Here is a 20753-nt window from a genome sequence, read left to right as displayed (position 1 = left end):
TCCTGTGTGATCCAGGATGAACCGATGTGCTTACTAGCATCCAAATTTTTTGTCATTTTAACATCTAAATATGTAAGTATATGCTAGAGGGAGAAATCAAAAAGCTTAGAGATGTAAATATATACCAATTGGTTGAATTTTTTTTCCTTCATAATTATCATTTTCATTGTGCAAAGTATGCTTTCATTGGAAAGGTTTTGCTTTCAGAAAGAAAAATTTGGAAACTGAAGTTTGGCTGTGATCAGAGCTGTAATTTGCTCATGTCACCATCTTCTTCTGTCTCTGAGGCAGTTTCTCACATCCATCACGATGGCCTGATGTCCCAAGGATCAGTTGCCTAAAAAAAGATCTAGTTACAACAAGGATCTAGTTACAGCTAGAAGAGGAATGGTGCACATAGGAAATCAGCTAAAGGAACAAAGTCATGATGTACTTGAATAAAAACTCAAAATGAAACACCCCAGGCATTCCCAAATGAAAGCGTTCAGAGTTATGGACTGAATTATGTGACGTTTGCATTCTATTTGCACAAATACTGAAATGGATTATTAGAATATAAATAATCTTTATTTTCTGCCAGGATTTTCTCTGGCTGGGAAAACACCCTTCTCTTCAGTGATAATACAGAAAGGGAAGCAGGATGACTTCTAAGTAGGGAACCAAAGTACAGAAATGTTTTCTCTGTGTTTACTGACCACTTTGACAGCTTGCCTTCTTAAAACAGCATGCACTAAGAGCAGAAATAAGCCATGTGGAAAGAAAAATAACTAGAGTTTTATGTCTAAATCAGTTGTATTTCCTTTGGTTGCTCACCCTGTTGGTCCCAAGTAGCATATGTTTACTCACAAGGCTAAGCCATACAGTTGTGTACTGTGGATGAAAACACTGAGATAAATAACCACTCAGATTTATATTCATTTATTCAAGTAAAAAGTGTCTAGTGCAATAACTAGATGATAATAACAGATCCTGATCTCTAACTGCTTTATTTTATTCTAAACAAAAATAATTCACAGAAAAATATGTTTGAAGGAGTAACTGAGTTACCATAATTGTTAGGGATAGATATGCTTCTAATACAAAATTACTTATAAAAATGAAAGAAAAAGCTGAAAAAAAACCTACTGTGGTGCTGCAAACTGAAGTGAAAATACATTCTTAACATGGACAAAAAAATGCTGTCTCTAAAAATATGTAGGGTTTGATATTTTTCTTGGGAAGTCTGTTTTTCATCTTGTGTTTTTTTCTTGCATCACTGTGATTTCTTCGCACCTCCTAAGTAATGCATACAGACTTTCGCAAGTATGCAGTGTACTTCAAATTCAGAATATGCACGTTCTCTGCCTAAAACCTTTTCAGTAAATTAGTAAAACCTGACTGAAGCCATCTGGCATATCTCTGTATTCATACTGTTGTTTCTTGCCACTGGAGAAGAAAACTCAGTTGAAACTTCCAAAGAAGTTTGTGTCTTTCCTTATTTTTCATTGCATGATAACAGCATAATCATGAGTAGAAAATGTGGGAAAAGAAGGGGTGTTTTGGTTTGGTTTTTCACATGCTGAGGCATCTCTCCTTTGTAAAACCAGTTTGTAGTGAATACATATGTAGACACAATGACAGAAAATGTAATGCATTGTAAAGCCTCCCAGAAACTCCCTGGTTTTATGCATATTGAAGTTCACATGCCAGGCAGACTTAAAAACAATCCCTGCAGAGCATTTCTTCCTGGACAGTTTAGATAAAAAGCCAGTTCCTGTGTTGGTGATCCATTGGACTGGTGTGGGCACAGCAGACCAATGTCTGTAGGCAGTGACATGTCCATCAGGATGTGACTGACAGCCTCAAGTGCCACCCTGGTCCCTGAGCCTGCAGATGCTCCTCCACCTGCAGCTGAAGGGGCTGTGGGGGGCTTGCAGGGCACAGGCAGGGCAGGACTCAGCTCACATCTCTGATTCAGACACAACATGCCTCAGCCCTTCTGCTGCCAGCACACAGATGGGGCAGCTTCAATCTCTACATATGTTCAGTTTGATCAGTAGCCAAAGTGTGCTTATTATTTTTTGACCTGTGGAAGGGGAGTAGATATTCCTTATTTTATGTACTGCAGGATATAAGCAGTGAACATCCAAGGCTCTATGAATTACATCCAGACTAAATGTGCTATGCAAACTTTATGAAGTAATAAATCTCTCCACATGAGTTTTCCATCCATTTCTATCTTTACTGAATTAAATGGTTGCTATTTTGATGGTGATGATACTTAAGACAGTGCTTGAGTTCTTAAACCAAGAAATTCGTGTTAAGGAATAAAGCTCATACTTTAAAGAAATTAATGTCTCAGCCACTCTGAGGCTTATGAAAAAAGATCAATCCAGTGGTGTGTGAATTTCAGCACCTACTTCATGTGGTTATAAAAATCCACAGGCAATGCAGATGTCTCTTGGATAATCCACTCACAGATGGACTAATATTTTAGCTTACCCCATTTTTGGTACCACTAACTCCCTGTAGATATTCCAGTAAGTTTCAGTGCAGTGCTTCCCTGAACAGGCTCTTTCTTCTTTGCTGCTGCAGCGGGCCTGATGTCTCAAAGTGTCTTTGCTCCTGCATTTCTCTTCACTCAGTGCATATCCTGCAGCCTTTGCTCATCTTCAGACCCAGTGCATGGATAACAAATGGTGCTGAGAGGATTCTTCCCATTCCTGACCATCCCAGAGGAGTTTGTCCTCTCATGAGTCTGCCCCAGGCCAAAGACACAAAATCTGTCTCCCCCAGAGTCAGCCAAAGGCATGTACCCCTTGTTAAGAAATTTCCACGTTTCTCTGGCCTGTCTGCCTGACAGATTCCCTTCTGGAAGACTGGCTGGCTGTCCAAAGAGCAGATGTTGCAGGGTTTGGGAAACTGCCTGACTGTGGGGGTAGCACCCAGTGCCTCAGCCTCCAAATGAGCTGAAGAATTCCTTGGTGTGTTGTCCATAGGATCTTGTGGGAGTGCTCTGCATTTTAGGTTTACTTGTGTATTTCACTCCTCAGACTTCAGGCATGGTCAGCACTTCCCAGTTTGTGATAAACTGTTGCTCTCCTCATAAAGAATACATGCAGGTGGACTCGGTGATGAATGACGGCAGTGAGTTTGAGATACAGCAGAGGTGCCAGATCTAATGCAAGATGCAAGCAGTTTCTCCATGGATGTGCAGCAGATTCATTGAGAAGACTCCAGGCTTCTCACTACCACTACCATGCTTACATACGAGAAAAAAACCCAAAACAAAAAAAAAGGGCTAAGACTCTTCATCAAAACAGGCAGCAACCCTGCTCTCCTCTTACATTCATTTTGGGGAGAAATTCCTTCCCAGTAAAGATTAACAATTTATTACTAAATATGTAAATATGTAATTTGTGAAATCTACTGCATCCCTTGACAAGGAATTCCAAAGATTAATTTCACATTTTATTAAGAATCACATCCTTTTGACTTTACTTGCCATGTTCAGCTTTTGTGCTGCAAGAAGTGATCACACCTTGTGTTCCTTGTGTCATTCCTGCTTCAACCTTTCATTGCATCCTCCTTTCCAGAGCCCACTTCTTTTCTTGAATTAGCTGTGTGCAAGACATTCCACAACTTTAATTTACTAATTACTGTAGATATTCCCTGTTCTAACATACCATTTTTGAGATGACAAACCAAAATTACACACAGTATTCAAAATGTGTTTCAAATGTGCACATATGCTGTCTCAGTATGAAAGTCTGATGGCTTTTCTTTTCCTTTGTAATCCCTAACATTTCATTTAATCTTTTTTTTTATTACATTGGAGCACAGAGCTAGCATTTTCATAGATCTATTTATTAGAACTCAAAAATCTTGTTCCTGGGTGGAAATGGTCAGCTCACAGCTCATTTTGCTTATGAAATTAGGGGTTCTTTTCCTGTGTGCATTTCTCTCCTCTGAATTTCATCTGCCATTTTATTATCCAGTCAGCTGATCTCATGAAGCCCCTCCACATTTCTCCATAGTCCTCCCTTTTTACTACTCTGATTAAGTTTAGCAGACTGTCTCATCTAAGCAGATCATTCTAGAGCATCTCAAACAGCACAGTACAAGCAAAATCTACAGCAAAAGGGTCTTGGTAGACTTGGTCCACTGTAAACAAAAAGCACATGTAGAATATGGACATATTTTTCAGACACTGAAAACAGTCTACATATGACCCTTGAAATAGAATTATTATACCTGAATATTTCAATTATGTATTTATCCTAACAACTGTGTCTTACAAATTATTATTCTGAATCATAAACCTTCTAGAAATCATTCTTAAACAGGTGAAATTTTCTTAATTATTTAATCAACATGTGTAAGCATTGAAATATGTCAGCTATTGTCTTCCTTGCTAGTTCCAATTACTCGAGAGTGCTAATAAATGTCTCCCTCTCAGCTGTTTTATATTTTATACTCAGGATTTAGTGAAATGTCAGGTGATTATTATTATTATTATTATATCAGAATCTGAGGCTCCATGCTTGTATTTCTGCCTATTTTAAAAGGAAGCAAACAGCGTCTTTGGACTTGGCAATATAGCAGGATTATACCTGATGGGAGGTTCAGATGCAAATGACTGCATTATGAAGTGTTTAATACACAATTTAAAATATTTTTCTTGGTGATATGAATGTTTATAGAATGGAGTAGGGTTAGAGTGATTGTTATCTTAAAAACAAAGCCATGAAGGTGGTTCTGTGAGTGTATATTAAAGGTAACACATTTCACTGGCTGAGGAAAGAGAACTCAGTGTCTTTCCAGTGTAGGCGCTGAGGAGAGATGCAGAGCATGGACCAGACAGGCTGAGGTAATAATATTTTTAAGATGTGCCATCTTACAGACTTCAGAAGAAATAGAATTGCTACATTCTGATGCTCCTAACTTTAGGTGTTGCCATGGAATTAGATGCTTAAAGTAACTGAGAGTAGATGGTGTAAATTTAATGGGACCTGACCAGCAAGTGGAGACTGAAACAAACACTGACAAACTCAAAGAGTTCAAAGAGTTTGAAGAGATCTTGTCAGCCAGAGCCAATGAATTAGTCATCAGTATAGCCTTTCTTCCTCAAAACTTTATGCATTCAGTTAATGTGGAATATTTTGGAAGGACATTTCAGGGGAAGATCACCTTGCATAACATAAGCAGTTGCAAACACAATCACAATATATCCGACCAACCATGTCATGAGTAGTTAAGTCAACACTACAAATACTTTGTGATCATGATCACTAATGAAATATGGAAAATTCTGAGTTATTGCAGAGTTAGCATGATGGCTCAGCAAATTCATGATATTGATGCAGGACCATCAAAATGATAACCAGTATATTTCAGAACAAAAAGTTACAAATAGTCCTTTTGTTTCCAGTAATTATTTTCCACAAATTTATTGGCACAGAATTAATCTGTGCAAGCAGAATAGTATTTTTAGAAGCTATTACAAAGCTATCCTGTATTATTTATTTTGTTGGTATTTTTAAACTTCCTTTTTGACCAGATTTTACTAACCCTTATTTTCTGAACAGTACAGATAAAGAGCTAGAAGATCCAGAACTGACACATTTGACTGTGTCAGGACCCATTCATAGCCATGGGAAGTTAGTGTCCTCTAGATGGCATTCAAGGAATTGCTGCATATGTGGAGGAATTTTTTTTTTTCCTCTATCAAAGATTTCCTTAGCTGCTGTTTTTTTGGTGGGGTTTTTCTTGCCCAGGTTTCACCATATGTTTGGGTACACCGGGATTTGAGATGATTGCTGTAGAAATTTTAAGATGAAGGTCACAGAAACAGAGATCATTGCCAAATACTGAGACATGGGTCTGAGTTAGCAGGTCCTACTGTTTGGTTTTGTTTGTGTGCCAAAATCTTTAAATATCCTGTGTGGACACACTGATTTCTCAGACCTTCCAAACTACAGACTCACAGTTGAATCACACATCAAAATATGATATTGGACAAAGAGAATTACTCAGACTATCTAAGGAGGTAGGAAGATTTTCTTCATGATAAAAATAAAAGAGGCTGAGCAAACTTTTGCTACTGAGATCATTATTTTGTGGGTTTTTCCAATGTAACAATATTGCAGTAGTGCAATTCCAGTGCCTAACCTTGGTGTTTAACCTGAGCTGTCAAACTCAAAGTTGTCTAAATTGTCAAGCTCCAATTTTGTGCATGCTCTGATTTCTTCTGGTTTTGACAGTGTTAAGGAGCAAAGTGAACGCAGAACACAATTTAACTCTGAATATCATTCTGAGGATCAGGCACTTGAAAGTTAGACCCCAAAGCACTCAGCTGCATGTCACTAATGTACTGTGTGGATATGAGCCATTAGTTCTTACAAGCAACTCCCAGAGCTCCAAGAGCAGGGTGTTTTCTCTCTGTAAAATTTCTGCAGTGCAGAAGGCTCTTTGGGGATAGATGAAAGCTTGTTCCAGAAGGAAGCTGTATGTAGCCAGCTAGCCTTTGGACTGAGCTAAACAGAAAGCTTTGTAACCAGGTAGTGTATCTGAATTTCAGAAGGCTCATCTAGTCCTTTTTTTTTTACTCTGACAATACGCCATGGGGTGCACTGATGGAAGAAGATAGGAAAGTGTCAAATAACGCTTCTCCATATGTGGTCTTCCAATTCCCAGCAGCATTCAGTAGCATCTTAGTTGATAAGGAATGTCTTCTCTTTTTCTTGCTTCAGTGTCTGTCAACTCCCTAACTTTTTGGATGCAACAGAATTTTTATGGTCCTTTTTAAAAAACAACCAGTGCAAACTCTGCATGTGTCAGTAAGTCCCCTAGACTTCATCCTTTGGACAAGACATGGTGTAGGACAGGACTGCTCAGCTTTCCACCTCAAACCTTCCTTTTCTTTTTTGCTGTAGGAAGCACATTTGTTGTACTACTACAGATGAAAAATAGATCTGGGAAAAAATCTCCAAGGGCAGAGTTCAGCACACAGAATGTTCAAGAACACAAAAAACTCATTAAGTATCAAGAAAAATGACAGAAATACCAAAGGGGCATAATGGAAGATTTCTGACAATTCAGAGTCTCTTGCTAGGAGGGCATTCCTTGGATAGTTAATTTCTCAGAAAGAAAAGGCAGGCTCCTTAAGCTAAATGATGTACTGACCTGGAGGTGTGGATGCTCAGGTTTCCTTCTCACATGAGTCTTTGTCAGGAGATTGCCTCTCCATGAGCATGGATATGTGTAATAAGTATTAAACCACACGCTGCAGGGCACGAGCTAACTAGCAGCAAATAGCTGAAGAGGCTTCCCTTTTGAAAGGTTATTCCATAATTACCAACCTTCCGCAAACCTCTCTTGGAAATATATTTTACTGCCTATCATCTGATCTACTTTCTACACTTCTTTCTTCCTGTTTTAATTTGTCAGAAAGATGAAAACTCTTTAGATTCCAGCGGTTTTTCAACTCTGTGGAGTTTTGCTTTTGTGAATAAAAGCAGCTCAATCTTCTTGAAAGAGGAAAACATACAAGAAAAGGCATTTATTTTTCAAGTGCATTTAATATTAGTGTGACGTGTTTTCAGAATATGAGTACTGTAGACCAGAAAGAGCCACTGGCCTCTTCTGAAGCTCAGGTTTTAGACATTACAGAAGTTAAAGGCCAGCAGCTCGTTGCTTTTAGCGTGGATTTGCCCTGATACCTTCAGGTGTCATTGCTTCTATCCATCTCCTTGAGAGCCTGCCCTCAGACTCAGAGGTGTGTAAACATCCCCAATGAGCTAACTAAAAGAACACATAAATGATCTTTCATTGCAGAGCATGTGCCTTTTGTCCACTTTTTTTGGTAGCTTAAACATGCTACTTTCACGTAGAAGTATTGTATAGATACACCGAACTAAAAAAAAGAAAATAGTAGAAATTTATTTAGGATCTTGACATATCTAAAATTACTCCTGCATTGCTGTAGAGGTCACCTTTAGAGAAGATCCATGACTGATTTTGCAATGAACTTCTGTGCTGATGGTAGTGATGCATGTGTTAAATACTGTGGCTAAAACATTTGATCTACCAGCACACAAAGCAGGTTCAGCATCTCATCTCCTGACTACTGAGGGACTTAAGGCAACTTGCCAAAACTAATCCCCAGTTTTTATCTTACTTGAGTCAAATCAGATTCTACCCTACTTGCCTAGAAATTGAACACCTAAGCTACATTTGACAACAGCAGTGCTTTTCAGTGATTCGTGTGCATCAAGTACAAACCATTGATTTCCTGGCCTCCTAGAAGTGTTTCTTGTCTGTATGCCAGAGTTTAAAAGGGTCTGCTTTTTTGTGCATAGGTTTCCACATCAAAGATTTAAAAGATATTTGATCCTCAATGAAACAGATCTAGATTAAACCTTTGGAATATTTTTAGCATTTGTGAAGTATATAATAAGTTACATAATTTTATTTGTAACACCATTCTGGGAATTAATTTATAAGGACATATTAATTTAGCATTGTTGTGGTTTATGGAATGCTTTGTTAAAATCAACATTTTTGGGAAAATCTTTTGAAGATGTACATTTGAAGTCAGTATTGGATGTGTCTCTATGCACTTGCACACATTCACTCAAAATATTGAAGTACAGTAGCTCTGACTTCTTTATGGAATGCTTTGTTTATGGAATGCTTTGTTAAAATCAACATTTTTGGGAAAATCTTTTGAAGATGTACATTTGAAGTCAGTATTGGATGTGTCTCTATGCACTTGCACACATTCACTCAAAATATTGAAGTACAGTAGCTCTGACATTCTCTGCACATGCCAACAAACACAGCTTTTACAGAAGGTTCACAGAAGATGTTCACATAAAATATTCATGATATTCTTGCTAAAAGAAAAACCTCTTTCAGACCTGTAAAGTACTGTTTGACAGAAAATTACTTGCAATCTGATCTACCCTCATATTTGGATATAAACAAGAGCAGGAAAGATTTGCTGAAATGAGTGTACATTTTATGTTTGCCTTTGTTACATCGCAGGACGAGTGGCAATTAATGGAGTGAAAAGATGGCAGATTTCCTAGTGCTTTTTAACCTGCTTATTTCATTTTCCAGCTTCTGAGATCAATTTAGCAGCAGGAAGTTCTGCAGAGCAATTTGGTTGCAGTTGACCCTGGAGGGGCTGTTGCTGAATGAGACTTAGTTACAGCTCTGTTTCCGTAATGACACCTCGCCGCAATGAACGACGCCTTCTTAACCTCAAGTTGTGTTGCCAATCAATTTATAGCAATACCCAAGTTACATCAGGAGGCTGGAAACAAAGTTCTCTGAAGAAATGTGTCACCACAGGTTGTCCCCGCATCACAGGGCACCTAGCAGTGCTAGAATGATATTTTTAACTTATATAACACATGGGCTGGAACACATCTTTCTTCATGCTGATTAACATCATTATAGTAGCAATCTGAATCTGCTGATAAACCAATTTCTCCTGCCTCCTTCTTTTATAACACAGTTTTCCTTAAAAAGGAAACCCCATAAGCCACTCTGCCTTCTTTTTTAGAGGACTCCTGTGTGTCAGGAATAGTAGCCCAGGAAAGCACACACACCAATTTCAAACGTGCCACCAGCCGACAGTCAGTGGCTCACCACAATGTCTGATTCAGGAGGAACAGTGAGCAGCACAACACAGAACATTTGAGGTTGTGAAAGCAGAAAATATGCTGGTTAGGGACATAATGTTCTGTTACTTCTCCTCTAGGTACCACAGCAGGGTTTATAATCATCATAAAGAGTGATAGGAAGAGAATGGACTTGCCTGGAGTGGCCTCTTGCACCCTTCCCTGGTTTTTAATCCAGAACAACATGCCCAGAAGAAGTCAATAAGGAGGAGGGCCTTTTTTTCCCCAGTAATCACAGACCTGTTGATTTGACATTATTTCCATTTATGTGTCAGGCAACCTGGTTTAGTTTTGCAAATGTTTTTTGTTTGCATCTGATTCCTAGACTCACAACCTCCCTCTGTGCTTTTTTGAACTGAATTTATGCCTCTTGTTTTAGACATTAAGAGCATATAAAGAAACTCCTTAAAACATACATTTAGGTAAAGGATTTGTGTGATCTTTTAAGGGATACAATTTTTTAAAAAAACCTGTAACTAAGATATTTTAAATCATTCATTGTGCTATAAATTGTGTCAAATATTTCACAATAATTTTTACCTTTGAGGCTTTGCACATACATGTTGTCAGAGAGAGCAGAACAGCCACACAGTCTGACAGCTGAGAAGGCTTTATTTTGTACTGTTGCTTTAAGTAGCTTCTACTAAAATCCACTTTGAAGTAGTAGAAGCTGAGTAGGTCCTGTAAGAAGTAAAGATTTAGGAGTGCTTCTGTCTGAAGCTCGAAAAATGGAGAATGGCAGCACGTTCTGCAAGCAAAAGTAAATCTGTAGTGTTGCAAAATCGTGTGGATGAATAATTACTGTCTCTTTACATAAGATCAACAATAGATGAAAGAGAACTTAAGCAGCAAGGAAGAAAGAAAGAATTGCATTATGGATCACAAAAAAAAAAAAGCCATGTTGAATCTACATTTACTCTGGAGGAAATCTGGGGTTGTGTCTATCATGACCTTTAGCCCACAACACTGTAAGCAGAATCCAGTTTTTGACAAGGGTATTGGGTTCACTTGGCTTCCATCCACCATTTCTGAGCAAGCAAAGGAGATCTGCAAGGGGAAAGATTTTAAGATGGAGGGAGAGATGATAATTATAACTTGCTGGAGGCCTATTTTCAGTAAATGAAGTGCTTCAAAAGAAACACACTGCTCTGCTGTCTTTTGAGTGCAAACCTTTAGGGAACTAGTGTAAGAAAATGAAGCAAAAATTACTTTTTTAAAACCCAAACTTGTTAATTTGCAAGCTGTAATGCTTTGTCAGGGAAACACCATACTCAACTTTGAACTCCAAGGTTAGTGTCACTAATAGTATCCCCTCCAAGCATTGTAACTGAGAATTACTACTGAAATGATTAGGAAGATAAGAGACTATTATGGGAAGAATCAAATATCTTATCTAGTCACTGTACTAATTGAAAGCAAGCTTGTATGGTAAGAAAACAAATTCTTGCTGAATTCACTATAAACCTGAAGATGTTTCATCCATGTGAACATCTTTAATATACAGAGGTGGGTTATAAACTGGGGATTTTTTTTAATAAAAGTTTAATTTCTGTTCATATTTCAGTGGTTTGTTTCCCATGTCAGCATTTGCTTAGGTTTTAGTCTTTTATATTCACACACTCACACTCCTAACAGGAAAGTGTTCACGTATTGCAAATAAAGGAACTTACTGACATTCACATTGTATGTTAAGATAGCTCAGTCAAAAGATTAAAGAAAATCTCTGGAGCACAACCAGAAAAGAATATAAACAGAGGTCTCCTGGATCCCTATCACATCCCTTGTTCATAAAATACTCTTTCTTCCCTTATCCTACAAAGATAGCAACAGAAAGATGAACAAACACACACAAAAGAAAGAAAGGATGAACTGCATCTCTGCTGGAGGATTAATAACCATACTGCAGGAGTGAAGACTGCTCTGAATGATAGACAGCACAACCACCTCCTTCAGATGACTGATCATATGCTTCACACATGGCATTAGTAAGGCAGGATCAAGGCTTCAGGCCTCTTCCCTGGAAAATCCTTGGCAAATAGCTTAAATGGGTAAAGCACTGGAGGCACTATCACTGATCAGGAAATGTTGTTTCATTCCAGTTCTGTTACTGGAGTAAAATGTCTTCTCTAAGAGATAATAAGCAGCTTATTGCCTTTCTTGTAGTCTTTCTAGAATCAGAAGTATAGGCAGTATTTTTCTTATATTTTTCTTACTGTGCCCTGAAATAATGTCTTTTTTTTTTCAGATGTGGTACTGTGAATGAAATCTCAGTGCTCTTTTTATTGGTATTTATAATATAAAATCATACTCTTTGTCCAATAGTATAGGAATTGTAATATAGTTACAGAACGTAGGCTGGTGAAACACTATGAAATTATAATAGCATTTTCTGGTATAAAAAAAGTGCAAAGAGTATTTTTACCATCTGGAAGAACTCTTCAGATTTGGACCTGGAAACGTCTCTATTTTGTTTCATTGATTCCCTAAAATTTTTGTTTAATGGCCTTGAAATTATTAGATAACTGTAAGTTCTATAGTGTTAGGCATAGTTTACTGTTGATTTAATTTGTGCCATTAACATGAAATTGAAGCTTGAAGAAGCCCTTTCCTTTTCATGACCAAGAAAGCAGTTTTCTTTTGTTTTCTGATCCAAGACAGTCAATGTAAAGTAGTCATTGCAGCATTGATATCTCTTCCATCCTCAACTGCCCTTCTCTTATTGAAAGAACTTGTTCCCCAACAGGAAGAATGCAAGCTCCCTGCAGGATGTTAAAGCAGGTTTCCTCCTCTGTAGGGTGAACCTAGGAGGGATTAAGGAGTTTTAAAAGAGAAGCAAGGGCTTTGAGTAGAGTTTAGTCAGTATTTTCCCATAACTGCAGTTGAGAAGTGACTGAGATAAGAGAGGAAGAAGAGGCAGGGAGAGAGGTGGATTCCCTCCTCTGAAGGGAAACCCCTGCTCAGAAAACAGGTGGCAAAGCCCTATATTTTGGTAAGTGTAATCTCTCCTGTACCTTGAAGCAGGCAGAGGTCTCAAGGAAAGAGTAACATTTAATTTGCAAGTTGTGTAATTGTTGCTAATGACAGAGATATAGAAAAAACAAACTGAATTAAACACATGATCCCAAAAGGCATTATTTTACATATTGAGACCCCCGATATTTTACATACTGACACCCACAGCCTTCTCATGAGGATGGTGTCCAAAGGAATGAAGATCACCTATTTTGAAATCAGACAGTTATGGATAATGGAAGTCAGCCTCAGAAAAAGAAATTTTTAGGGAAAAGACACTTAGATCCAGTCATTGTTTAATATACACATTTTCTCTCCTATATGTATCACATGAGGAAAAAAGGATTCTGAAAAAGAGATGCCAAAGAAATTTAGAATAAAATCAGCTTACTCTGAATGAAAGAATGCACTTCCATTATTCAATAAAAATTTGAAAAGACCAAGAAGCTTGTGGGACTAAATTAAATGAGGAGCTCACCACATTGTAGATGACTCATTTTAATTGAAGAAATTTATAGCAGTGTAGAAGATGTAACAGATGGTGCAAAGAATCCTCTGTACAAAACAGATCAGTGCTGAGCTCAAGAGCCAGAAACCACCCTTCAGCCTAGGACCAATGGCAAGAAAATGCTGCCCTTAAAGTGATTAAAACCATGCTGCTCTTCTAAGCATTTCTTTTTTTCAAATGGTTTCATTGGGTAATCATATTAGAGTTCTCCTGCAGCTACTGGATTTGAAACAACTAATTAAAAGAACTTCCCATTGATTCATCATAGGGACATTAGAGCAGCCTTTAGGAATGGGAAAATAGGATTTACCTATCTTACAATCTTCTGGTTAAAAAGAGCTTTAACAATAAGTGGATAGAATCTCTAAGGTCTAATTGACTTCTGCTCTGGTGAGCAACAGTTATAAGGAGCTGAAATTTCTCCACAGAAATGAGTGCTCTTTAGTAGCACTTCACAACAAAAGAAATAGAAACTCAGCTAGCTGTGCTTTTAATTACTTGGTTTTATTTGTCTGTTTCTTCCTATAATAAATTTCTGACTGGAATCCTATCTTCCAAAAACAGGATCATCCTTCTGCACATACAGGAAATGGTCAATGGTGATTCTTCTGTGCCTTTTTGTTAAAAACCACACTCGTTTTCTTTTTTTTTCTTTTTTTTCTTTTTTTTTTTTTTTACTTTATACAAACACAAATACATTTCTCATATTCACAGCTTTATGTTCACATCTCTGCATTTGGATTTTGAGGATTCATTGCTGGCACAGTGCCACAGGTGTGATGTGAGCCTTGCTGTATGGGCTTGTTGGTTTCAAGTGCAGGTCAAGCACAGGTGGTTAAGGGGAGATCTAAAGTAATTTTGTTATGTTAATTTCAGACTGAGTTCTTTCCCAGGAAAACAACTGGGATTATTTCATATACTGAAGTTTTGAGAGGATCTTCCAGTGCACCATGACTGTATTTTTGAAATGCACTTCATCAAATGGAAGAATTACTGTGTTGAGCTCAGGCTGAAAACATGCATGAATTGCTGTATAAATTTGGAAGTTAGAACACAAAGAAAAATCCCCATCATGCAGTACATATGAAAAACTTGTAAAGTTGAGACTATAATTTGAAGACATGTTATATCAGCAGTGTATATTTTATAAGCCTAAAAGAGCCAAGAATATAATTTTATCTACAGCTTAACCTGGGTGTTTTCTGTCACCTGTCTTAATAATTTTGCAAGGGTTGCGTTGTCTGAACAATGAGCTCCCAGATGCTGTGGGATGAAGCTGCAGTGTGCTGATGCTCATCACCTCTAAGCAGGCACACAGGGGGTACCAGATGTATCTGACAGGTTGCTATAGCTCCCTCAGACCCACCTGTAAATCACAGCTCAATGCCATTGAATGACTTAAAATAACAAATAGTAAAACTATTTATGTGAGCAGTGCCTTCCTAGGCCCTTGATCAGTGTTTAGCAATTACAAATCCATGTTTGCTAGCTCCTGCTTTCCTTTTAACAGACATGACTTTGTATCTTACTTGGAGAAGTTGATTGTACCCCAGAGAGATATTATGAGAGCTCAACTTCACCCTCAGTTTCAAGAGTAAAAATTTCATTTTGGCTAAGGGAGTAGTTATACCTGCCAAGGGATAACATTTTGGTTCAAATCCTATGAATACTTTTTATTTATTAGTTTGTGTTTTATTCTAATCAGTTATTTGCATTATGCTGTTTAAGGACTTCCTGAAAACCAGGTTAATCCTTTATTCTGCATGGCAGGATTTTTTTTTCTCTCTGACACCCTTGCATCAGACCTGTGGTTAAAGTGGCAAAGGTGCAGAAGTTTCCTATGTCAGCTCTTACACTTTGGTAGGGGTTTTTTTTCTGATATTAGGTGTTGAGTTGGGGATTTTTTTCAGATCAGAGAGGACAGAACTATTATCCCACAGAATAGTTACCCAAAGGTCAGACTGGATGGAAGTTAATTTTCTGTCTCAGATAAATGCATTACCACAGAGAAAAATACACATATCTCTATGTAGAGTTTCCCTTTTTTCAAAGACAAACACACGATTTTGTTTTCTTCAGTGTTTGTTTGCATTCTAGAATTTATTGTTTTCATTTCTGAAACCTCCTGAAATGTTTACAGGAAAGAACACTAAGGCATGAAATTTTGTGACTAGAATAAGATTCTATTTTCATTTTCGTAGGGAGATTGTTTTGTTCAAAAGATAAAACCAGAAGTCATAAAAAATGTGTTATATTTAGGAGACAACGCCATGGAAACTTAGAAAAAGTTAAGATTCAGAAGATAGATGAATGGGGGAGGGTGTGTAATAAACTAATATATTTTAGTGGAAAGACAAACAATGAAATCTGTGAACTACTTATGGTAGCTGGATTGTTGATCTTAGTTGTGTTCAGGACTGTTGAATAATATGACTGTGTTTGCTGTAACATTTGGGAAAGCTGCACATCAATACTATTAAAACCATCTAAGAGTCTGGAGAATATTTTTAGATACTTTATTATTAGATTAATAAAACAAGCAAAGATTGTTTTCTAGAACACAATCTTTGCACCATTTGAAATCATTGCATAGATAACCATGCACCTTTATTGTATTTGTGGGGTGCGCTGATGAAGGAAGGGAAGATGAATCTGACTCCATGTTCTCAGAAGGCTAATTTATTATTTTATGATCTATATTGTATTAAAGAATGCTAAAATAAACTATACTAAAGAATCCAGAAAGGATACTTACAGAATGCTAAAAAGATAATAAAGAAAACTCACGGCTCTCTCAAGAGTCCCGACACAGCTTGGCAATGATTGGCCAATGAGTGAAAACAACTCACAGCAGAATCCAATGAAACAATCACCTGTGGGTAAACAATCTCCAAACACATTCCAAAGGAGCAAAACACAGGAGAAGCAAATGAGATGAGAATTGTTTTTCTTTTTCTTGGAGGCTTCTCAGCTTCCCAGGAGAAAAACTGTGGGCGAAGGGATTTTTCAGAAAATGTTAATGCCACACACCTTCTTTTCCAAAAAGGCAAAAAAAATTGGTTCTTAAATTTGGTTAGCCCCAGAGTGAGATAATTTGGCTCCTGGGTGCATCCATGCATGTTTGGCCCCTTCCAGAAGCTGCTTTTTTCCCCCAGTTTGGCCATGCCCCAACCCCTTCCAGGGGCTCCTGAAGGAGCTGAGTCTTGATGCACAGAGACACCTCACAAAGGGCTTGCCGGAAAAGGGATTCATTGCATCTGTTTTGAGCTGTGTCACTTTATTTTACCCCAGAGAGTAAACTGAATGTGCATCCTAAACACTTGAATCATAACATTTAATGAAGATTAACCTGCATGTAGAATTTGCTGCCTCTGCAACGTGATCTGCTCTGGACACTGTGTCCCTGGAGCCAGCAGTGCTGCCTGGTTGGGGCAGGGTAGGGCCCAGCCCAGGCATTATTTCTGTATTTTTGCACAGAGCCATTTTCCAGAAGCTGCTCTGCACTTCGGCAGAGGAGTTACCAGCATGTACTTGAGACATTAATTCCAGGTTATATGGTTTCCCTGAGAATTGCCATCTGTCATGCTTTTCTGTCTGGAGGTCACTCCAAGTTGCCTCGGGTTGGTATCCTCAGACAGGAGTTTGGAAGGATAAACCGTGTGCTTCGTCTTTAACCCTTAGTTATCCTTTTCCCTTTCAGCACCCACCTTGATAGGTATGGTAAGGAAGGACTGGGCTTCCCAAAACAGCATTGCCCTCTCCTGGCAAGAGCCGGACTTTCCCCATGGAGCAATTCTGGACTACGAGATCAAGTACTATGAGAAAGTAGGTCTCACTTACAGCATCACCCCCACTCAGATCCTAAAGAGCAATGTGTTTTGTATTCTTAATAGTATTTTTTAAATCTTTTCACTTGACCCCACCTACAATGCTGTGTGTGAATGCCAGACATTTTATTTTGTGCTGAGTTTTTGTTGTTTTGCTTCTAACTTGTTAATGACTGTCTTGTTTCACACTAGAATTGACTAGAGCAGTAAGCAGATTGTACATTTACTCCTCTCATAGTAACTACATTACAAACTTCACATTACAGTGACACTGACACAACAGAATTAAAGTGAATGGGAACATGATTTCATTTTGAGGCAAAAGATGTATTTATTTAATTATTATTGCTAAATAAAGCAATAATATATGCTTAAAGGATAAGTGCACCAGCATTGTTTAGAGGGTTACAAAAGCTTACAAGAGAAACTGTTGGATTTCTAGTGCTCTGTCAAAATTAGGCAATTTCACACAGAAGAGAGCTACAACATGCACTACAAGTAAAGGTAAAAGGTGCACACACAGCATGTATTGGAAAAGCATAATTTGAAGCCTCCTTCTCCATGAGCACAAAACATACTTGGTCATTTCCAGTTGCTACAGGACCTGGTACCAGTAAAAAATTCTGTGTTGACCAGTGCCTTCAATCCTGAAGACACAGACAGGAAATTTTTGGTGTCTGTACCTTAAACAGTTCCCTGCTAAATCAGTTCTTGTGTTTTCCTGCCCCCATGTGAAGTCACAGTGGAACTGATGTGTATGAAGATCACAAAGAACAGAACAAACCAACTCATGGAAGAAAGTATTAGGGATATAAGGCTCTGTAAATATCTGAGAATTTTATTCCTTGACTGCACTTCTCTATTGAGATTGTGCAGCTTTAATGATGCAGAAGAAAGTGTAAACTGGGAAAAAAATCCAAACAATTTAAATAGGACAGCTAGAAGGAGGCAGATTGCTTAGAATATTTGGTAAGCCAAAGCAAGAACCCTATTTTACCACTCTAATGGAAGCCCTTCAGGTTCTGATCCGTTATCATAGCAAGCCCCATTATAACTTGAACTTCTTTTCTGCATTGATATTAAAGAGGTGAATTAAACACAACAAATTGTGAGATTTTATTCAGTCGAATAAGAACAGTTCCAACAGTTCTGTAGCCATTGGTATGGATGTTAAATTATAAATTGTAGATATGTATTTAATAAAATCCTTTCTCAATGGATTATGTGCCAACACCAGTCAGTGCTGAATGACAAGGCAAATAATTTTTCTTGGAGGTCTACTTACTCCTTAGCCTTGACCATTGTGCAGCAAGACTACATGCACAGGCTTTAAGACCCTTTGCTAGACACAGTTTAAACCACTCTCATCTGTTTTTATGAGAAAAAAGAGAACCATTTTCTGTGTCCACATTTTAAAATATATAAGGAGCATCTTCTCTCTATAAACTCTTTCCTCTGAGGTCAGGAGAGATAAAATGCCCTGCTGGCACCTTCCAGTGCTGTGGCCCAGGTGTAATTTGCAAGATCACTCTTGGAGACCAGGTTCTAGATCAGAGAGATGAATAATCCAGTACTGCAAGTCAGTCTGCTTATTTACGGCATTAAATTGGAAAATGTTATTTCACGGCACTTTAATATTTAAATCTTGCTTTAATCATATTTAAATCAAGAAGCATACATTACAAAACTGGCTAAGTGTAGTAGCCAAATGCAAATGAAATTTTATATTGAGAAAGAAAAAGGGATGGTTCCTACCTCAAAGCCAGAAAATATTAATATGCACAATTAATTTTATGTTTCAATTCGTTTTTTCTTCTTCACTGTAGAGCTCTGTATATTGAAAAGCACAGTTTGTGTTATGAAAAGGCTAGATGTAGCCAGTGACACTCTGATCTCTCAGCCTTCCCAGGAGCTCTGAAACAGGGGAATATCAGCATTCCTGTTCTCAGCAGAAGTGACAAAATAGGGATGTTGTTGCATGCTCACAGAAAATATGATAAGAGTGAAATAATTTTTTACTGGATCTAGTATGAATTTATCACAGACATCCCTCTAACAGAGAGTAAAAAATGCAGGTAAAGTTGAAGAATGTGTTACATTTGAAAAGGTCAGAAATTTTATTAATATCTTAGGGAGTCAAGAAAAAGGCAGAAAACAGTAGACTCAGCTACTAATAAACACACTAGGTAGAAAAATGGAACAACTTTTGCAGTCCATCTTTATCCCTTTCTGGCTGTCGTCTGCATTTAATAAAGAAAAGTTTTGTTCTGATAAACAATATAAGAAATGAAATGTCTTCATCAAATACAACCACTCAGTCCCTCAAATTCAGCTGATTATATCAGTTTCTTAACTTCTTGAAGCTCTGTAGATTTATGCAATATTCTAAACTTTTACAATTATTACTGCTATTTCTTTTAAGTTTCCTTGTTGACATTTGAAAAATTGTGAGGACATCATTGGTGAGCACATTAGGGGAGCAGCCTGCTTTTAATTATCACCAGTAGGAATTCTGTGGCTCACAAATGGAAGTTGTATCTTGTCATGGGCTCCCAGAGTTTCCTGGAAGATATGTAAACTTCAGAAATCAAATAGCTGCCCAATAAACTGTAAGGACTCCACAAAATGGGGTAGTTTCCAACAATTTCATAAGAAAGACAAATTAATGATGATGAGCATGGAATATAAAGATGCATCTATCCATTCATTTCCAGAAGCAGCACAAGGAGGCTACATTCTGCCAATTATGCAAGAAACTTGAATTTATACTCTTGTAAAATACAAATTACTCAGAGAAATATCAGAAGATCAAGTCCTCTCTGTGAAAAATATTCTTCTGATAAAGACTACCAAGTTAAAAAGAAATAAAGTAGAGAAGCAGAGTTACCCAGAGGTCTCAGTAAGTTACAAATAGGGAATCATACATAAATTTCAAAGTACAATAAAGCAGTTCAATAATTTTACTGCTTTAAAGTACCTTTTCCTATATGACCTTCATTTCTCCAGGGAATTGCTGTAAAACATTCAGAACTTCAGAAAATATTGTCTCTAAAAATGAAAATCTTGGGCCAATAACAAAATTTCATTGTGAACCAGTTGTACAGATTTGTAGTTTCTTATTTAGGAGTGCACTGGTACATTTTTATGTGGTTGTCTGACAAGAGGTCATTTTTTTCTGCATCCTTTGAGCCAAAAATGCAGTGAACAAAATCTGACCTAGGACATAATTAGAGAGCTGATTTGTCCTGGGAGAACAAAAATTCCTTGACTTTCAGTCCAAGTTTCTCCAAGTTCTGTCACAGCAAAGAGAAAGGGTTTTCAACTGTTTGAATAGTTGTGTGATATAACCAGGGGGCGAACATCATGATCCTGAAATAATTGCCTTGTTGAGGCTTGGTAGTTGAAATACCTGATTTCAGGTAGATTATGAATCATTCTGAAATCTGTGCCTTGCATAATAAGTCAGTTTTTACAGCAACACACAGAAGATCAGCTCAATGTTTGCCCTTGGAGATCTAAGACATGCTCATAGAAGCATTTCTTCATAGACCTTCTTTGGGGCCTTGAGATACTACACATTACAAATTATCTCTGTTGGTACAGGGTGTCTGCCCTATTCTGTACTCTGTCCATTATATGCTATGATCCCTTGATATCATCCACAAACACTGTTTCTAAAAGAAAAAGCTCTCATGTGCCATAATGTCTTTCCCTTTAAAAATCAAACTTGTTAATATA

At 37.6% G+C, this 20753-nt stretch overlaps 1 protein-coding gene across 4 annotated transcripts in view; it reads left to right on the top strand.

The window, feature by feature from the left end:
- The window catches only part of EPHA6 (EPH receptor A6), a 374340-nt gene that overhangs the window by 232217 nt on the left and 121370 nt on the right, over window positions 1–20753 (top strand). For all 4 annotated transcript variants that reach the window (XM_036388927.2, XM_036388906.2, XM_036388943.2 and 1 more), the window contains exon 6: window positions 16889–17013. In XM_036388927.2, coding sequence (XP_036244820.1) covers window positions 16889–17013 — 125 coding nt within the window. The remainder of the gene's footprint in view (window positions 1–16888; window positions 17014–20753) is intronic.

Source organism: Molothrus ater, chromosome 2 (assembly GCF_012460135.2).
Source record: "Molothrus ater isolate BHLD 08-10-18 breed brown headed cowbird chromosome 2, BPBGC_Mater_1.1, whole genome shotgun sequence".
NCBI lineage: Eukaryota > Metazoa > Chordata > Aves > Passeriformes > Icteridae > Molothrus > Molothrus ater.
This window is presented reverse-complemented; position numbering and strand designations above follow the sequence as displayed.